The sequence below is a fragment of the Dothidotthia symphoricarpi genome (genome assembly GCF_010015815.1).
Source record: "Dothidotthia symphoricarpi CBS 119687 unplaced genomic scaffold P153scaffold_21, whole genome shotgun sequence".
Lineage (NCBI taxonomy): Eukaryota > Fungi > Ascomycota > Dothideomycetes > Pleosporales > Dothidotthiaceae > Dothidotthia > Dothidotthia symphoricarpi.
The window spans coordinates 536,986-553,224 of NW_022985028.1; the positions used below are offsets into that span (position 1 = coordinate 536,986).

The 16,239-nt window shown below is 49.8% G+C and overlaps 9 protein-coding genes across 9 annotated transcripts; 7 read left to right on the forward strand and 2 right to left on the reverse strand.

Annotated features, from left to right (window-relative positions):
• Positions 1 to 429: 429 nt before the first annotated feature.
• Positions 430 to 1,320, forward strand: P153DRAFT_389958 (uncharacterized protein; the record flags this gene model as incomplete). The annotated part of the gene is made up of 1 exon (XM_033670883.1): positions 430 to 1,320. The coding sequence occupies one exon, from the start codon at positions 430 to 432 to the stop codon at positions 1,318 to 1,320; it is 891 nt and encodes a 296-aa protein (XP_033519500.1).
• A 479-nt stretch (positions 1,321 to 1,799) lies between these two features.
• On the forward strand, positions 1,800 to 3,158 carry P153DRAFT_370433 (beta-1,6-glucan boisynthesis protein-like protein). Its single transcript, XM_033669038.1, has 4 exons — positions 1,800 to 2,307; positions 2,401 to 2,501; positions 2,554 to 2,968; positions 3,033 to 3,158. Exons 1-4 carry the CDS (start codon positions 2,092 to 2,094, stop codon positions 3,093 to 3,095), a joined length of 795 nt encoding a protein of 264 aa, XP_033519501.1. The 5' UTR covers positions 1,800 to 2,091; the 3' UTR covers positions 3,096 to 3,158.
• Positions 3,159 to 3,711: 553 nt separating this feature from the next.
• On the forward strand, positions 3,712 to 5,277 carry P153DRAFT_389960 (putative Xaa-Pro aminopeptidase; the record flags this gene model as incomplete). The annotated part of the gene is made up of 4 exons (XM_033670884.1): positions 3,712 to 3,861; positions 3,923 to 3,948; positions 4,009 to 5,132; positions 5,186 to 5,277. 4 exons carry the CDS (start codon positions 3,712 to 3,714, stop codon positions 5,275 to 5,277), a joined length of 1,392 nt encoding a protein of 463 aa, XP_033519502.1.
• Positions 5,278 to 5,887: 610 nt separating this feature from the next.
• On the forward strand, positions 5,888 to 7,390 carry P153DRAFT_379168 (glycoside hydrolase family 26 protein; the record flags this gene model as incomplete). The annotated part of the gene is made up of 3 exons (XM_033669851.1): positions 5,888 to 6,014; positions 6,073 to 7,079; positions 7,133 to 7,390. 3 exons carry the CDS (start codon positions 5,888 to 5,890, stop codon positions 7,388 to 7,390), a joined length of 1,392 nt encoding a protein of 463 aa, XP_033519503.1.
• A 409-nt stretch (positions 7,391 to 7,799) lies between these two features.
• P153DRAFT_360718 (uncharacterized protein) lies at positions 7,800 to 9,023 on the reverse strand (the record flags this gene model as incomplete). The annotated part of the gene is made up of 3 exons (XM_033666935.1): positions 7,800 to 8,144; positions 8,199 to 8,875; positions 8,921 to 9,023. 3 exons carry the CDS (start codon positions 9,021 to 9,023, stop codon positions 7,800 to 7,802), a joined length of 1,125 nt encoding a protein of 374 aa, XP_033519504.1.
• An 89-nt stretch (positions 9,024 to 9,112) lies between these two features.
• On the reverse strand, positions 9,113 to 9,852 carry P153DRAFT_120730 (uncharacterized protein). Its single transcript, XM_033661974.1, has 4 exons — positions 9,821 to 9,852; positions 9,599 to 9,751; positions 9,472 to 9,531; positions 9,113 to 9,417 (listed from the first exon to the last, which is right to left on the reverse strand). The coding sequence occupies exons 2-4, from the start codon at positions 9,608 to 9,610 to the stop codon at positions 9,202 to 9,204; spliced, it is 288 nt and encodes a 95-aa protein (XP_033519505.1). The 5' UTR covers positions 9,611 to 9,751; positions 9,821 to 9,852; the 3' UTR covers positions 9,113 to 9,201.
• A 192-nt stretch (positions 9,853 to 10,044) lies between these two features.
• Positions 10,045 to 11,887, forward strand: P153DRAFT_434790 (uncharacterized protein). Its single transcript, XM_033673105.1, has 4 exons — positions 10,045 to 10,441; positions 10,530 to 10,750; positions 10,800 to 11,452; positions 11,519 to 11,887. The coding sequence occupies exons 1-4, from the start codon at positions 10,151 to 10,153 to the stop codon at positions 11,770 to 11,772; spliced, it is 1,419 nt and encodes a 472-aa protein (XP_033519506.1). The 5' UTR covers positions 10,045 to 10,150; the 3' UTR covers positions 11,773 to 11,887.
• Positions 11,888 to 12,322: 435 nt separating this feature from the next.
• Positions 12,323 to 13,571, forward strand: P153DRAFT_370436 (Zn-dependent exopeptidase). Its single transcript, XM_033669039.1, has one exon. The coding sequence runs from the start codon at positions 12,594 to 12,596 to the stop codon at positions 13,422 to 13,424; it is 831 nt and encodes a 276-aa protein (XP_033519507.1). The 5' UTR covers positions 12,323 to 12,593; the 3' UTR covers positions 13,425 to 13,571.
• A 1,691-nt stretch (positions 13,572 to 15,262) lies between these two features.
• On the forward strand, positions 15,263 to 16,143 carry P153DRAFT_300971 (uncharacterized protein; the record flags this gene model as incomplete). Its single annotated transcript, XM_033664360.1, has 2 exons — positions 15,263 to 15,444; positions 15,507 to 16,143. 2 exons carry the CDS (start codon positions 15,263 to 15,265, stop codon positions 16,141 to 16,143), a joined length of 819 nt encoding a protein of 272 aa, XP_033519508.1.
• Between the last annotated feature and the right edge of the window lie 96 nt (positions 16,144 to 16,239).

Genomic DNA, 16,239 nt, shown 5'->3' on the forward strand with positions numbered 1-16,239 from the left:
GTTGCGCTATCAAATACCTCTTGCTCGGCAGTCATTTCCGACCTTAGAGTATCTCTTCATAAACCCCATCTACTGCCTCGCATTGAGCAACAAGGTCCATCACAAATTATCAACCTCTGCCATCAATCCTATACCAAACCCTGATCGTCCAGCCCACCTAACTCATTCATATCAACTCATATTGTCGCTTCACCCGGAACAAAGTCGAACTTCAACGCATCATCAACAGATGAACAAGTAGAAAGAGGATTCGACTATAGGCTGTTGTCACTTGAAAACTTCATCTCAATCAACTGCTGTCCACTCTCCACCTGACGCGTATCGGACAGTCTCGGCCAGCCCTTCACACGCCTCCAAATGATTCAAGTCTGTTACTCGGCACCTCCTCTTAAAACCGTGCATCCACGGATTATCACACTTGTGACCAGAATGGAGCCTCCTTCGGCGCCAAACCCAGCTGGAGATGCGGGCGTACTACCAGAGTTCGGAAACCTCACTATTCAGGATGCGCCTTCGCCACCAGCGAATGACGTTGACATGGACGTCCTTACCATGTCACGAGAAACCGCAATGAAATTGATTGCCCGCTCCATAATATCCATTGCAAATGCAGCGGGTGAGGTTCCTGCTACACCACCGCTCTCACGTCCCGGTACCCCATCTGGGAAGGAGAATTTTCCTCATCTCAAAGGCCATAGACGCACGGCATCCAGGCCTGCGACACCCATTCCAGCAGAGAAAGAGCAGCATCAGCCCACTGAACTCGAATCGGCAGAAGCATGTCATGACGAGCCCACGATTGGGACCGATATTGGCGCCGGAGCAATACCGGAGTATTTACAACGGGCGAACATGGCGCGAAAATTCTTTTCCAAATCAATTCCCAAGGTGGGCGTTGAAGAGTACATGAACCGTATTCAAAAATACTGTCCACTCTCGACTGCTGTATGGCTCGCCGCTGGCTCCTACATTTTGAGATTGTGCGTCATCGACAAGAGCGTCCCACTCACTTACCGCACGATGCACCGACTCATTCTCGCCTGTGCACTGGTGGCCATGAAATCGCTAGAAGACCACAGGTGGCCACAAAAACGTTTTGCTGCTGTTGGGGGCGTGGACGAGGCATCGCTCAGCCGACTGGAGCTTTGCGTTGAGTTTCTGCTTTCCTTTGACGTTCAAATTTTCACGCCAGAGAAGCTCAAGGACCTGACCGTCAGGCTACAAAAGGCAGGACAGGCAGCTACCATGTCGAGCCGGTTGCCGTCGAATTTTCATCTTAAGTTGGCGAAGCCGAAGATGCGGACAGGGCTTGTTGCATAAAAGCGTCTGATATTTTTTCGTTGGTCTTTGTTTGCTTGGTTTAAGCGGGATATCCATTGAGCATCCAAAGGTGTTTGGGTAGCATACCCATTTGCGTTGGCGGTGCAACAACACATGTATAATGATAGCAGGGTCGTTAGCTAAGGAGCTGCATGGAGCGCTTCCGAACAAATGCTACACCCAAAATTGACTATGTTACGGGTTCATTCTGAAATTCCTACAATCCGCAGTTCCCATGTTTGCATGCAAGTAGGTGGTTTCATCCTTTCGCCTGAAGGTATAAGCCCTGGAGTGTTGTGCGGACGGTTCGCCAATCAGATAGAGTCGACGCGTCAACGTTCAGAGCGCGCTGATGTTTTGCGGTGGATAACCGTATTCTTGAATGATGTTTTATCATGCTTTTTCATTGGCTAAGAATCATTGTTTATCTCACCAGTTGAGGGAATAATCTCAAGTCATCCAAGCTGCGATTCAATGCGATACAACTCGCAAGCAATTGCGGTGAACCTTCACCCATGTCACTTGGATGCGGAAGTGATGATCGTGCCCCTGGCGCCACATCCGTTCGCGCGATCTTCGAAAGCTTGCATCACCAAACAAACGCAACTCAACGAACTCTACGACCTCACGCCCCTCACGACTACGACCTGCCCCCGCATAATCCCACGAGCTGTTCTTACGCCTGAACTGATCTTTTCGCAAGACCTGTTGTCCACGCGCATCGCGCTCCTTCGCGCCGCTTCGTAATCGCTCGTTCACCTACTAGCCACCATGGTGCGCCTGTTACTCCCGTTCGCTACTTTCGCGTCTTTGCTGCCACTCGTGAGCGCAGGTATCAAGTTCAAGACTCCGGCAGCTAGCGCAAAGTTGACAGCGGGCACCTCGATTTCAGTGGAGTGGGAAGAAGGTGGCACCGGGCCTACTATCGCCAATCTGTTGACTTATCAGCTGTTTCTCTGCGCGGGAGGAGACACAGCTGATGTGCAGGTGAGTGAGAGCCTGGGGGGATCTACGAGCAGGGCATAGTCCGGACACGGGAGGATGAGATCAAGATGATAGAGTGCTGATCTGCAAACATAGGTCACGTACCCTATCACGACAGCTGGCAATTTCGCAGTAGGCGGCAACAAAGCTTCAGTCCTGATTCCAAAAACTGTCGGAGAGGACACGGACAATGCATAGTACGACTTTCTGTATTCTCGCAAAACAACTCAGCTAATCCAAGCGCAACAGCTTCGTTAAAATGATCGCAGTCGGAAAACTCGGCGGCGAACTGACTACATACTCGGACCGCTTCTCCTACTCAGGCATGACCGGCACCTGGACTTCTGCAGTTGAGACTGCCCTGAAAGATGTGTCTGGCACCTCTGGTCCCGCGACGACAGACAACACCGTGAGCTCTGACGACAACACGGTGTCTAGTGCTGTTGCGGACAGCAACTTCGACGTCGAGTACACTATGCAGACGGGTGCAACGAGATATGCACCTATGCAGCCTGTACCCCCCAAGACGGTCACCGCGAAGAATACGAAGCCGTTGTATCCTACCAGTAGCGTTGTTATTGCGAAGACAAGGCTCCCGATTCCGAGTGTGCAAACTACAGTCACAATGAGTCAGACAGCTTCTTTTAGCAGTAAGGTGAACGATGTATGTTGGCCTCGCGGGGATGCTGTTCTTAGTCATTGTATGTCCATGCTAACTTTGTTGCTAGGCCTCTGCAGCGTCTCATGCGACCGACGACATGGCAAAGTTCCTTGCGCGTTGGAAGGATTAGATATCTGCATCTAAGGTTGTTATTCGATCTTTGTCACGAGCGACAGTCCAAAGGGTCGTTATTGCGTATACATGGAGCAGGTTGTCTCGCTGGACGAGATAGAAGGCGCTTGGGGCTTGATGTATCTTCAGGAAGTCTGATTTTAGACTTCAGAGGTGTCGTGATGCGACGTCGAGGCTTGATATTGTATAGCATTCATAGCTCTGGTTAATGTATGACTTGTGAATCACAACTTGAGACTGTTCTCAAGCAGAAATGATCTTTTTCTTCAAGGAGGTGTAGCATTGGGATGCACCTTCCTCATACGTGAACCGTGAACCGTAAACCCGCGACTACCCGCCGACGTCACAATCCACCCCCACCATGACCCCACCTGCCTGTCTTGTGTCTACCAAACAAACACATGTGCAGCTTCTCAAAGCTCTCACGCGTGTTCCCGCTAATCCCGCGAACCGTCTCACTTTCTTCCGTCTTTTGTCAACCTTCTTGTAACACCAACGCGTCACTAGGCCAAAGAAGCTTGCGCCACAGGTTACCTCACAGTCTCCAGCACATTAGACGGTACTCAACCCGCAAGCTACCTCACGAAGTAATATCTCCTGTGACTTGTTCTACAATGGCGATTGCGGAGAACTACGAAGATGTGCTCAAGGGCAAGTATCCTGCCAGGACACACGCAAAGAAAGTTGCGAAGTGGATTATTGAAAAAGGAGGAGATGAGAAGGGGACAATCTACTTGGAGGCACAGAAGTTGAAGCTTAATGAAGTATGCGATATCTATGGGCTGCAGGACATGGAAATGCAAGTTGAAGCTGACGATTTTGCAGGATAATGATGGTGAAGCACCTTTCCGGTAAGAGGCTATGCAGATTCAACACAGTTTCGAGCATGATGGTTGACACTGGTTGAACAGGCAGCGACGTTACTTCTTCTACCTTAGCGGCTGCGAGCTTCCGGATTCATACCTTACGTATGAAATTGCCAGTGACAAACTGACTCTCTTCATTCCTCCGGTTGAGCCTGATGAAGTCATCTGGTCCGGACTGCCAATGAGTGTCGAGGAAGCAAAAGCTAAGTACGATATTGACGAGTGCAAGACAACCAACGATGTGGCCTCTCATATCGCCAGCTCCTCTGAATCAGCACAGTCGACCATCTATGCCATCCCAGAGCAGATCTCGGATCACATCACCTTCCTCTCATACAAGAACAAAGACCTCAAAGAACTGAAGCCTGCCATCGAGTACTGTCGAGTTACAAAGTCTGACTACGAGATTGCACTCATTCGTAAGGCCAACGTCATCTCAACAAACGCACACGTCAATGTCATGAAAGCTGCTGCCAAAGCAAAGAATGAGTGCGAACTCGAAGCTGTCTTCCTCAAGTCCTGTGTGGAGCGCAACGCAAAGAACCAGGCCTACCACTCGATCGTCGCAGCAGGCGAGAATGGAGCCACACTGCACTATGTCAATAACGCCGCGTCGATCGCGGACCAAAACCTACTTCTTTTGGACGCTGGATGCGAGGTTGACTGCTACGCCTCTGACATTACGCGGACATTTCCCATCAAGGGATCGTTCACAGAAGAGAGTCTGGCAATTTACAACATCGTCCTTGATATGCAGAAGCAGTGCATAGACGCACTGAAGGCGGATGTTGTTTGGGACTCGATTCACGAACTCGCTCACAAGATCGCCATCCAAGGACTTCTGAAACTCGGTATCTTGAGAGGTGATGCAGAGGAGATGTTCAAGGCACGGACGAGTGTGGCCTTTTTCCCTCATGGACTCGGTCACTATCTGGGCATGGACACGCACGATACCGGCGGTAACGCGAATTACGCGGACAAGGACAACATGTTCCGGTACCTGAGAGTGAGGGGCACGCTTCCTGCGAGGAGTGTGATTACAGTTGAGCCCGGGATCTACTTCTGTCGGTTCATCATCGAGCCATATTTGAAGAATGAAGAGCAGAAGAAATTCATCGACGAGAAGGTTTTGGAGAAGTATTGGAGCGTTGGCGGTGTGAGAATTGAGGGTGAGTTTCTCTTTGCTTATTGAAAAGTTGTGATGTAGGCTAACGTGCCGCAGATAACATTCTGGTCACGGAAGAGGGATCTGAAAATCTTACACCGACGCCAAAGGAAGTCGATGATATTGTGAAATTGGTAAAGTCGGGCTAAATGCGACTTTGAAGAAGCGGAAGGCTTCTGCCGTACCAAGCCGATCGGACTGCCTCACTTGGCGGCCAAGCCATGGCACGATGTTTTTTGAAGTCATGTGAAAGTGTATTGAGGTCGCTACCGGTCGTTTTCTACTCAGATCACTAAAACCTAAATTGGTACGGACCTCGATCGCCAGGTGAGACGTTCCGGACTGTTTGGAGTAGTAGAGCCGGTGATGATGGCATTCGACTACAACCGAATGGCCAAGGTACACGTTATGAAACAATTGACACACTTCAGACATGTCAAAAATGGATATTGTCTTAAGCACATGGGTGTTTACATAATGAGTTTCACGATTGGGGCCGTGGACATCCCTGCTAATAGCATCCCCTTCATTTGTTTATATTGCACATCGCTACCTGCATACCCGGTAGGATCGTTCTCCAGAGTATGGTTTTGTCTCCCAAGATGTATGATCGCCTAGTGAAATATCCTTCATTCGAGCACTGTGGAAGGACGGCTTCTCGTTCCGAGGTTTGAGTTTGATGGGCCTGAAATATTTTTGGTTTAAATCGACGCAACACCACCTTACTTGTAGAAGTTTTTTCTCCAAATCGTTACCATCATGTTTGCAAGAGTATTGACTGTTGCAGCTTGCTTCGGCTTGGCAGCCGCCCAAACGGTGACGCTCCAGGCTGAGTCAGCAGCCCTTTCCGGAGTCACTACTGCTACTGCCGTTTCGGGATACACTGGTCAGTACTAGATACATGGTCCTTGTCTCTGTATAAAACACTTATATGTGATGAACAGGTTCTGGTTACGTCGAGGGTTTCTCTGATACTACCGACAAAATCACTTTTACCGTCAACTCCACAGAAGCAAAACTCCATAACTTGAATATTATCTACAACGGCCCCAACGGCGACAAACAAACCCTCGTTGTCCTCAATGGCGCTGGCGGCTCCCAAGTTGCGCTCCCCGCAACCACAAACTGGACAACAGTCAGCGCAGGCCAAGTCCTACTGAACGCGGGATCAAATACCATTGAGATCCAGAGCAACTGGGGCTGGTACCTTGTCGATGCCATCACCCTTGTGCCAGCGACACCGCGCGGTCCGCACAAAATCACAACTAAGCCCGTCAATTCAAAAGCGTCAGCAACTACGAAGGCGCTGTTGGGGTACCTAGGGAGTATCTACGGCAAGCACATTCTCAGTGGCCAACAAGACCAAACCAGTCTCGAGTGGGTAGAAGCCAACGTCAACAAAACGCCTGCGATCCTAGGTCTCGATTTCATGGACTACACTGAAGGCCGCATTGCCCATGGTGCGTCTTCCAATGAAACCTTCAAGGCACTCGCCCACCACAAACGCGGTGGTATCGTCACGTTCTCCTGGCATTGGAATGCACCGGCGGGTCTGTACGATAACGAGACGGCCCCATGGTATTCGGGTTTCTACACGTATGCCTCAGACTTCAATATCGCGACCGCTTTGAAAGATACGACGAACGCAAACTACACACTCCTGATGAAGGATATCGACACCATTGCTATGCAGCTAAAGAAACTGCAGACCTCGGGCGTAACCGTACTGTGGCGACCGCTTCACGAAGCAGAGGGAAAGTGGTTTTGGTGGGGGGCGCAGGGACCAGAGCCGGCCAAGAAGCTGTATCGTATTATGTATGAGAGGTTGACGGTCAAGCATGGCCTGAACAATTTGGTTTGGGTCTGGAACTCGATCGCACCGACGTGGTATCCTGGAAACGACGTAGTTGACATAGTATCGGCTGATACATATGCCGAAGGCGACCACGGTGTAAGTTCCCCCTTTCCACATCTTGTCTCTGTGTTGCTTACTGACGTATACAGCCTCAATCTGCGACGTACAACAACCTTCTCACCCTCACCAATGACACGAAAATTATTGCCGCAGCGGAGATTGGATCAATGATGCAACCCGCACAACTGAAGGCGTATCAGGCAGACTGGGCGTACTTTATGATTTGGACAGGTGAATACATCGATGGAGGAAAGTGGAATAGTCTGGAGCTGCTGAAACAGGTGTTCAATGATCCATATGTCCTGAATCTGAACGATATCAAGGGCTGGATGTCTTTCAAGGGTTGAACATAGCCATGATAGTTACACCATGGGCTAAGGAGAAGGGGGAACAAGACGTTGGTTTAGCTGTATGAACCAAGTTATTTTTTCTAGAACGAACAAACAGATACCCTCCATTCTATAAAAGCCTAAATCTAGACTAACGACAAAGATAGCCTCTTCCAGCCCAGTTAATGTCTCTACCAGCTCTCTCGGTTAGTCGAAATACCCGGAATCAAGGTCCGTTTTTTGCAGCAACACAACAATCCTAAATTACAAGACTAAAAGCACTACAAATACAAACATGCTAGTAGACGTATGCAAACAACGCGTAAGGCGCAGAAATTTTGCGGTCGTTTTACATGTAGTTGTCAAACTGTTGCAAGATCTCGCTGCAGCCTACTTAGTTCCGGGTATTCCGACTGATCGAGAGCACCTATCCTTTTCCCCCTTCATTGCTGAAGTTACTGATGAAAACGACCAAAACTGCACAGTACGCCGCGCTGGCAGCAAAAAGTTCGTGCCTCTTAGCCATAGTCAACAGCGACATGGCCGCCGAGAACAACAGTGTAAAGACGACAAGAATGCCAACAGCATCGAAAGTCGAGTTACGGCCGCCGACAGAAGTCGGTTTATACATAGCGACGACCGGCAAAACGAGCAAGATGAAGATCACAGAGGTGATTATGAGACTTGCGAGCTTCTCGATGCGAGAGATTGAGTAGAATGACATGAGGGGGTCGTCTGACTTCTTGCGGAGCTCAGGGGTAGTGAAAAGGTACTGTCAAAGAATCAGTGTGGTACTTTGTAGTGATGTGTGGTGTGTGATGTTCACCTTTGACAATCGACTGGGCAGCTTGTTAATGCACTCTTCGATCCAGCCGTCAAACCCCGCCCACTCCCGCCCCTGTCTCAGTGTGATCAGGTCCTCCTTCCTCTTGATGAACTCCTCCTCGCGCTCGTAGTTCAACGGCGCCTTACTACGGAACCAACGTCTCAGGCTACGGTAGTCCCTCTTGCTCGGGCGTTGGAAGGCGTTTAATTCTCTGGCTTTCATCAGCACCTCGTCGTAGCTTACGAGTTTGTCGCGGATCGTGGATAGCAGCGTTGTACGATCGCTGCATGGTTTATTATCACGCTTCGCTTGCTTTTCGTCCGACGCCCGGGACATCAGGCACTTGTTACGTCGGGAGTTGTTGTCCTCGGCGTCCAGTTGAGAGAGGTTATCCTCTAGACAACGGAGCTCGTCTTGCATTTCGAGGATCACACGCGAGTGGAGGTAGTCGAATGCTCGGTAGATGGAAAATCCGGGTTCGCTGGATTGGAATGCTGCTTGAAGGGGATACCCGACGGGGTAGTCTTGCACTGAACGTTGATTTAGTGACAATCCAGGTTCTAGTCGATGGGTGTGTGTCTTACGAGGTATAGTTATCGTGTGGTTGATTTCTTCTGCAGCCTCGAGTGCGGCCATCTTCTTTTGTTCTTTTGTCAAGGTCGATGTAGTCTCCAAACCTGGCGAGGTTAGTAGTTATGGCACAAGTTGAACAAGTATCGTACACTCCAATGTAGAGTTTGTCAAAGCAGTTGGTCTATTATTTGACAGTTGTTTCTCGAGGTCGTCATTGTTTCTGTTCGCTGACAGGGTAGCTACAGGAACCATTGTAGTGAAAGTCAAATCGTCTCTAAAGTAAAAGAATTGGATGTATCGGTCTGAGGACTTTCGCGGTTCTTGATAAGCCTTCTTTTATTTCTCGCCATGACCGCACATTTATACAGCCTTATTGTACAAGGCTGTCGAGGGCATTGCTCACAAGGCCAAACATGTATGCCAAGTTCTACTACAACAATCCCAGGTGAGACTCTGAAAACCAGTCATTACTTTTGTAATGCGCACCGGTGAATCTGTCGTTCAGCTGGTATTCCCAATGGCCACGAGCATTCCGCTGACTTGCTCGGATCTTAAAGTGTCTGCACACTGTAATCTCTTCACTGTCATCATCTTTATATGTAACTTTCATCTTAACCTCATCGTCTATTTCGAATTGCGCAACCCTCTGATGAGAATTGTGAGCGCCAGTGAGAATGATGAAGGCTTCAGCTGGACTTACCGGCCGTGAGCTGATACCAAAATCATATCCTGACTTGGTGTTGTCTTCGTAGTCTGGATACTGAACCATCTGGTCAATACGAGTACCTCGGATGAGTCGAATGCCCAGGAGCAAGTTGGCGTCCTACCTCTTCTGCCATTACACTATCTTTTCTTGGGAGAAATCGATGATACGCCTCGAGAGTTCGTGTTGTAAGTGATGATAGCGATTACTGACAGGGGAAGTAAGGCACACTTTTGCTGAGCCTTGTAACTTGACTGTTGCCTTGGTGATTGTGGCCCTGTGCCGGGTGAGCACTTTGCTTTCAGTTGCCTTAAAAACCACAAGGCATGAATTAGTTGAGCCTCACCTCGCCACTTATACGTTCGATCATATATACAGTTGCAGTGAAGAGGGTGTGTGACACTCGAATTTGATTGGTTGTAATGGGTGAATGGTCTTCGCCAAGTTACTAATCAATACGGGTGGCGTTTATGGGGTGTTACACTCAAAAGCAGGCAACGAGGCTGACAATACTTTCCTGCAGCGTCAAGCAGAACGAATCTGTGATTCTGCCTACAGAGTCACAGCCGTCATAGTCCTCCAATCTGCGTGCTCGCAAACGCCTTGAAGCGTACCTCGAGCTATAAGAAGGCGCAAGGCCAGATATCTGGGCGTGTCCTATCATGTATCCTCAGCTATGGTTACGCAAATCGAAAAGCCGAGTCTTGCGATCACTGCAGACGCTTGCAAGATCATCCTTACACAGCCCAATTTTGGGTCACCTTTAGAGGTTGATATGTCCGAGCCTTGTGTCACCGTGGCATATGACGTTGGGAGAGAGAAAGAGAAGGAGGCGGAGTACGCAACCTGCTTCGAAAACGTTGTGAAGGCCGAATTAGACATACCCAACGGTTATGCAAAGGTAGTCGTGTTGATCATTAGATGGGATGATGAGATTGACGACTTTAAGGAAGGCCATGATAAAGAGGTTGGTAGAATTTCTCTGTCGTCGTGCTTGTTATGTACAACTGCTTTCTCACAGGCTTAGCTCCACATCTAGTATTAACAGTTTACAGATCAGAAGGCTGAGAAGAGTACTTCAGGATGATTTTCGCTTCGAAGTTAGTCCAGAAGTACGGTTGGGAACGACTAAAAATCCTCAAAATACTCTCAATTCAGCCATTGCCAGCCATATGGACAAGCACGATGGTCAAAACAATCTTTTAGTTGTTTACTATACTGGACATGGCCTGTTGAGAGGCCCTGTGAATGGAAATGGGAGATTGGAGTTATCAGCGTAAATTATCGATAAATCTACCGCGTTCGCTGCGCTTACTACGGTGCAGGACTTCCAATGCTCACAGGGCAACAAATGGCCAATACTCTGCTACAGCATATTGGGATCTTGCTGAACGACCACTCCTGGATCCATCAACCGAAGCCGACGTTTTGGTGTTGCTCGATTGTTGTTTTGCTGGCAATTCTCATAAGAGTACAACCGATGATCGCAGGACCTATGAGTTGTTAGCTGCTTGTCCAAGAGATGGAACCACCAGAGCACCGGGGCCAGATTCCTTCACAACCCGTTTATTAGACTCATTGGAGGGGTTACTGGCCAATGGAAAGGGCCTGCATTTCCTAACAACCAAGCTCAAGAACGAAATAAACAAGCCAGGCGAGATCTCTTCAGAATTGTATGATCGTCTGGACAATCATAACGGACGCCACGTGCAGCTGGCACCTTTAGGGGAACGGACAGCCGCAGAGGACAAAACACTTCTATCACGGCCACGTGAACAAGCCGGGATTAAGCTTCGATTCTCGTTACGAGAATCTGAACTGTCGAAAAATCAGATTGAGAAATTTGCCCAGGAACTGGTCAAAGCCTGCAAGGAAGCGAACATGCCTATACGTCAGATCGACTGGATCAAAATGAAACAACAAAGACCACGAGAGGTCTTCCGAAGAGTAGAGAAAGATGTGACAAGACATACTAGACGTGAGATTAATCCTGTTAAACCCACGCAAGTCATGTCGGCACCAACACGAGAGCTAACGTGGCCAGGCACATCTTCGCTCTTGCTTCCGGAGCAACATGTGAGAGAGCAGCGTTCCACAGGTAGTAGCACGCGCTGTGAATCTGTGCACGAAGAGTCAGTGCAAAGAGGTGACGCGGAGAGGGATGAGTCGAAACAGTATTCAGTTGTCCATGTCCTGCGTGTATCCAGACCCGTCTGTCCGGCCAGAGTCTGGATGAACCCGTGGATATTGGTCGTACTCTGCGTCGGATTCTGTGTAGGAATGTACGTGTCACGTTAGCTGGAGGAGCTTAGTTTGGTTCTGGCGGATTGGTTTCGTATTTTCGATCTCTCGGATTTCTTTGCATGTCCTGTTGTATTGTAGTGATCTTCCCAAGTTCAAAACATATGTCGTCTCCTTGCACATTTCAAGACATTTAAAAACTTTGGTAGTATGAAGGAGAGCATGGGCTATACGTTAGAAGGGGATTAGAATAATCAGCTGAGTAAGACACCCAGGAGTCTTGGGGGCCCAAGACGTCTAGCATACTGATGGAATGAGGCGGGCGCGACGCGTGCTTGCGCGTGATCGATGACGATGTTGACGATATGCGCCTGTCTCGATTCGGGTAGCTCACGCCCAGCTCCGACGACCGCGTCGATACCACTCAGCTTGCGACAGTTACACCAACACCATCAACAGTCATGAAGTCCTCATTGTTGCTATCGCTTTACACTGCATCTTTTGCTGCTGCTATCGCGCATCCGAAGAACCCGCAGGTGGTGCTTCAGAACCCACAAGTTACTATCGATGAACCCGATGAGTACCTCATTGAGTTGTCTCCGGGTGAGACGCGTTGGGTGACTGAGGATGAGAAGTGGGCGCTTCGTCGTGTATGTATCCATCTAGTACTTGGATAAGACGCGCCTAAGTGCGCGAAGGCCTGTTGAAAGCAGACTTCTGACTTGTTGTAGCAAGACATCAACTTCTTCGACATCACTCACAGTGAAGACTTGAGCACTCTCAGCGCAGAGATCAGCGCCAAGAAAGTGACTTTCCCCTCGAAGACTGCACACAACGAAACTGTCTTCCCTCTCATCAAGAAGCTTGAGAAGGAGAACATGCGCAAGCACCTCGAGGTGTTTACTGCTTTCCACACTCGATACTACAAGTCCAAATACGGAGTGGAATCTTCAGCGTGGCTTCTTGAGCAGGTCAGAAGTACGCTTTCGGACGCAGGTGCTGTCAACGCGTCTGTGAAGGCATTCCCACATCCCTGGGGACAGGCATCCATTATTGCCACGATTCCAGGCAAGAGTGAGAAGACGGTTGTCATCGGTGCTCATCAGGACAGCATCAACCTCTTCCTCCCTTCCATCCTGGCTGCGCCAGGCGCAGACGACGACGGAAGTGGAACCGTCACTATCCTTGAAGCCCTGCGCGTACTTCTTCAGAGCAAGGACATTCTTGAGGGCGAGGCGTCCAACACAGTCGAGTTCCACTGGTATTCTGCAGAAGAAGGTGGTCTTCTTGGCTCGCAGGCCATTTTCCAAACATACCAGAAGGAGGGTCGAGATGTGAAGGCAATGCTGCAGCAGGACATGACCGGCTACGTACAGAAGACACTTGACGCAGGCGAGCCAGAATCTGTAGGCGTCATCACTGACTTTGTCGACCCTGGCCTCACCGAGTTTATCAAAGAGGTCATCACCGAGTACTGCGACATCCCGTACATTTTGACCAAGTGCGGTTATGCCTGCTCCGACCACGCCAGCGCTTCCAAGGCCGGATACCCTTCAGCTTTTGTCATTGAGTCTGACTTCAAGTACTCGGATAACAAGATTCACACGACGGAAGACAAGATCGAGTATCTTAGCTTCGACCACATGCTTCAACATGCGAAGTTGACCCTCGGGTTGGCATACGAGCTTGCATTTGCAGAGTTCAAGTAAATTGCGTTGGGTGGCGAAACCGAAGTGGCTGTATCGTAAGAGAATGGACGAGATTACGTTTAGTTGACGTTGGGTTTTGTTTGGTGGGAGCTTGTTTGATAGGTGTTACTGTAAAGTATCATTAATGACAATCATAGTAATATGTTGGTATTTGGGGACAATAAATCTATATTGATTAGCTATATTCACTGACGCGGTCTGCAGATTCGTTGCAAGACCTATTGTAGTGAAAGGAGACGAAGGCATTTCAAAGGGTCATATGACTACAATCGCATGTGGCAGTATCGGACTCTGGCCGCTTATATATAGATACGAGATGGCCAAAATCACACTTGGCCACACTATACCCCAGCCATCGCGTTATCCTACACTCAAAGAGCACGGCAATCGGTGATACGTTCGGCTCGATGGGGATACCTTGCTAACATCAACGTTTTTCATGCTTATCCGCAGATTTGGCGTTCAGCTATGATGGGACGTCACATATCCGAACAAACATGTAATATACTCACTCACCGAGGACACAATATATCAGGAGACTGTCGGGCAAGAAACTCCGAACTGAAAAGGTCAAAGAGACTATTGAATATACCAAGAGATGGAACACGACTTCAACAGAGTCTACGAAAAAAGAACGGCAAAAAATAGCAAAAAGGAAGGGGAAAAAGAACATCCTAGTTTTCTGGAACTATACATATACCGGCTATATCTTCCCAACCACCTCACCAACCACTCCATGAACCTCAGAACTATCGATATCGCCAGCCATCTCATCTTCTGCTCAACACCGAGGCAAGACTCGTGATAGGACCAGCCATCGCGGTCATGCTCATACCGGATCTTCTGGTCAAAATTTAGGCAGCAGAGACTACCTGAACAAATTGGCTTGATCGAGAAGGCTGTGGGTAAGATCTCAGAAACGTAACTAACGGGTTATGATAGTTATGCTTTTCAAATGTTCTCGATAGCCAGTAACTCGTCATTGCGACCAATCAGACTCAGTGAACAGTATCTGCTCTCCCATCTACCTGACTGTATTCCCAAGCATCCATGTCCACACGTTCAAAACTACTTTCTCTACATCAGGTCGTAAATTCTGGTGTGATGTCTTTTTTCCGAACCTGTCAGGCATGTGGACCTACTGACAATACTGCTTCCGGGCACTGACATGTCTTACAAATCTAACATCCGTGAACTTCGACTACAAGCTTGGCTCCTATCGTTATGGTAGTAGTCCTGCAGGTACGCGCGGTCAACCATATTAACCAGCTTTCTATACGAGACACGTACTAGGAACGCTTCCAAAACGGCTTCGCTTGAGCATGATCCGGATGACTACGCCATGCTCAACTACATTGCTTTTCAGCATTTGCTAGCTATAGCGAAGGACTAGTGGGAGAAATACCGCCCTTGTTAGTGACTGTTCACCTAATACAGCTTGCCACTGCAACTCGGCACGGATTACGGACAGCCACTGGTACAGATCGGATCTAACACATGCGTATCTCGGTTTCGTCCTCTCCACACTGAAGGGTCGGTGCGTTTCTCGCCCCAAAGACGGTGCGGATGCTTCGCTGGAAAGATCCCTACCTTGACTGTGGTTGCTGTTGTATAAAGACGGATAGGCAGGACCTTCTTTACATCATAATCAGTCGCTTACCTTTTACTACTATCCAACAATCTCATAAGAGATCAGTCTGTAGATCAGTAGTTCTCGCCTCAAGACTCGTCGCCTGTGTACTATCCATCAGTTCTCCCTCACTTATCAGTCTATCCACCTCACCTCTCGCCAGGGAGATCATAGTCGAACCCCTCACACAAGCTCAAGCAGAACAACCATGATCTGCACCACCTTCGCCTTCGCTGTGATCAGCATTTTCACGCTCGCCTCAACCGCTCCTCTCCCCATCCGCCCCCGCTCCCCAGCAGCACAAAACACCTACATCACCTACCGCGGCGACGGCTCCCCCGCCGCCGGCTGGCCAACCCGCACCCAATGGCTAACCTTCGAAGAAGCCTGGTACGCACTCCCCCTTCCCCCTTCCCACCCACCACCCACCCACTAACCACCACCACCCCTAGGACCGCCTCCCTCCCCACGATCCAAAACTCCTGCACAGCCCTCGCCTCCGGGCCCAACAACGACGCCAGCGAAACCGCCGCCATAAAATCCAGCATCGCCCACGAAGCAGCCTCATCGCTCATCCCCGCGGAATTCATCCTCGCAATCCTCATGCAGGAGTCCAGCGGCTGCGTGCGCGCCCCGACAACCCTCTGGCAGCACGCGAACCCGGGACTCATGCAGACGGCCATGGGGCGCGCGTCGTGCAACGTCGATGGCGAGCCTGTTGTGCCGTGCCCCGAGGAGACGATTGCGCGTATGATTCATGAGGGGACTAGTACGTCGAGCGGGCTGGGGACGACGCTGGAGAGCTGTGTTAAGGATGCTGGTGCTGGTGTTGGTACCCAGGATGATGGTGTGTGGTATAGGGCGGCGCGGATTTACAACGGCGGGCATGTTGAGGGTGGGGATTTGGGCGTTGGGCCCACGCCGTGCTATGCGTCGGATGTGGCGAATCGGTTGGTGAGGCCGTTTGCGCAGAGTGGGTGTGAGGCTGCGGGCTTGCTGGTGCGGAGTGATGGTGATGAGGCGCCGGAGGATGGCGGTGTTGAGTTGGCGCCTTTTGATGCGAGGGTGCAGCGTACGATTGGTGTTTAGGGGGTTGGTGGTGGTGGCCTGCCTGATACGCCTTTTTTCTTCTGGTGCCTGGGGCGGCGGCTTTTGTTTGGGGTGTAGCGGGTTTGTTCTTCTTCG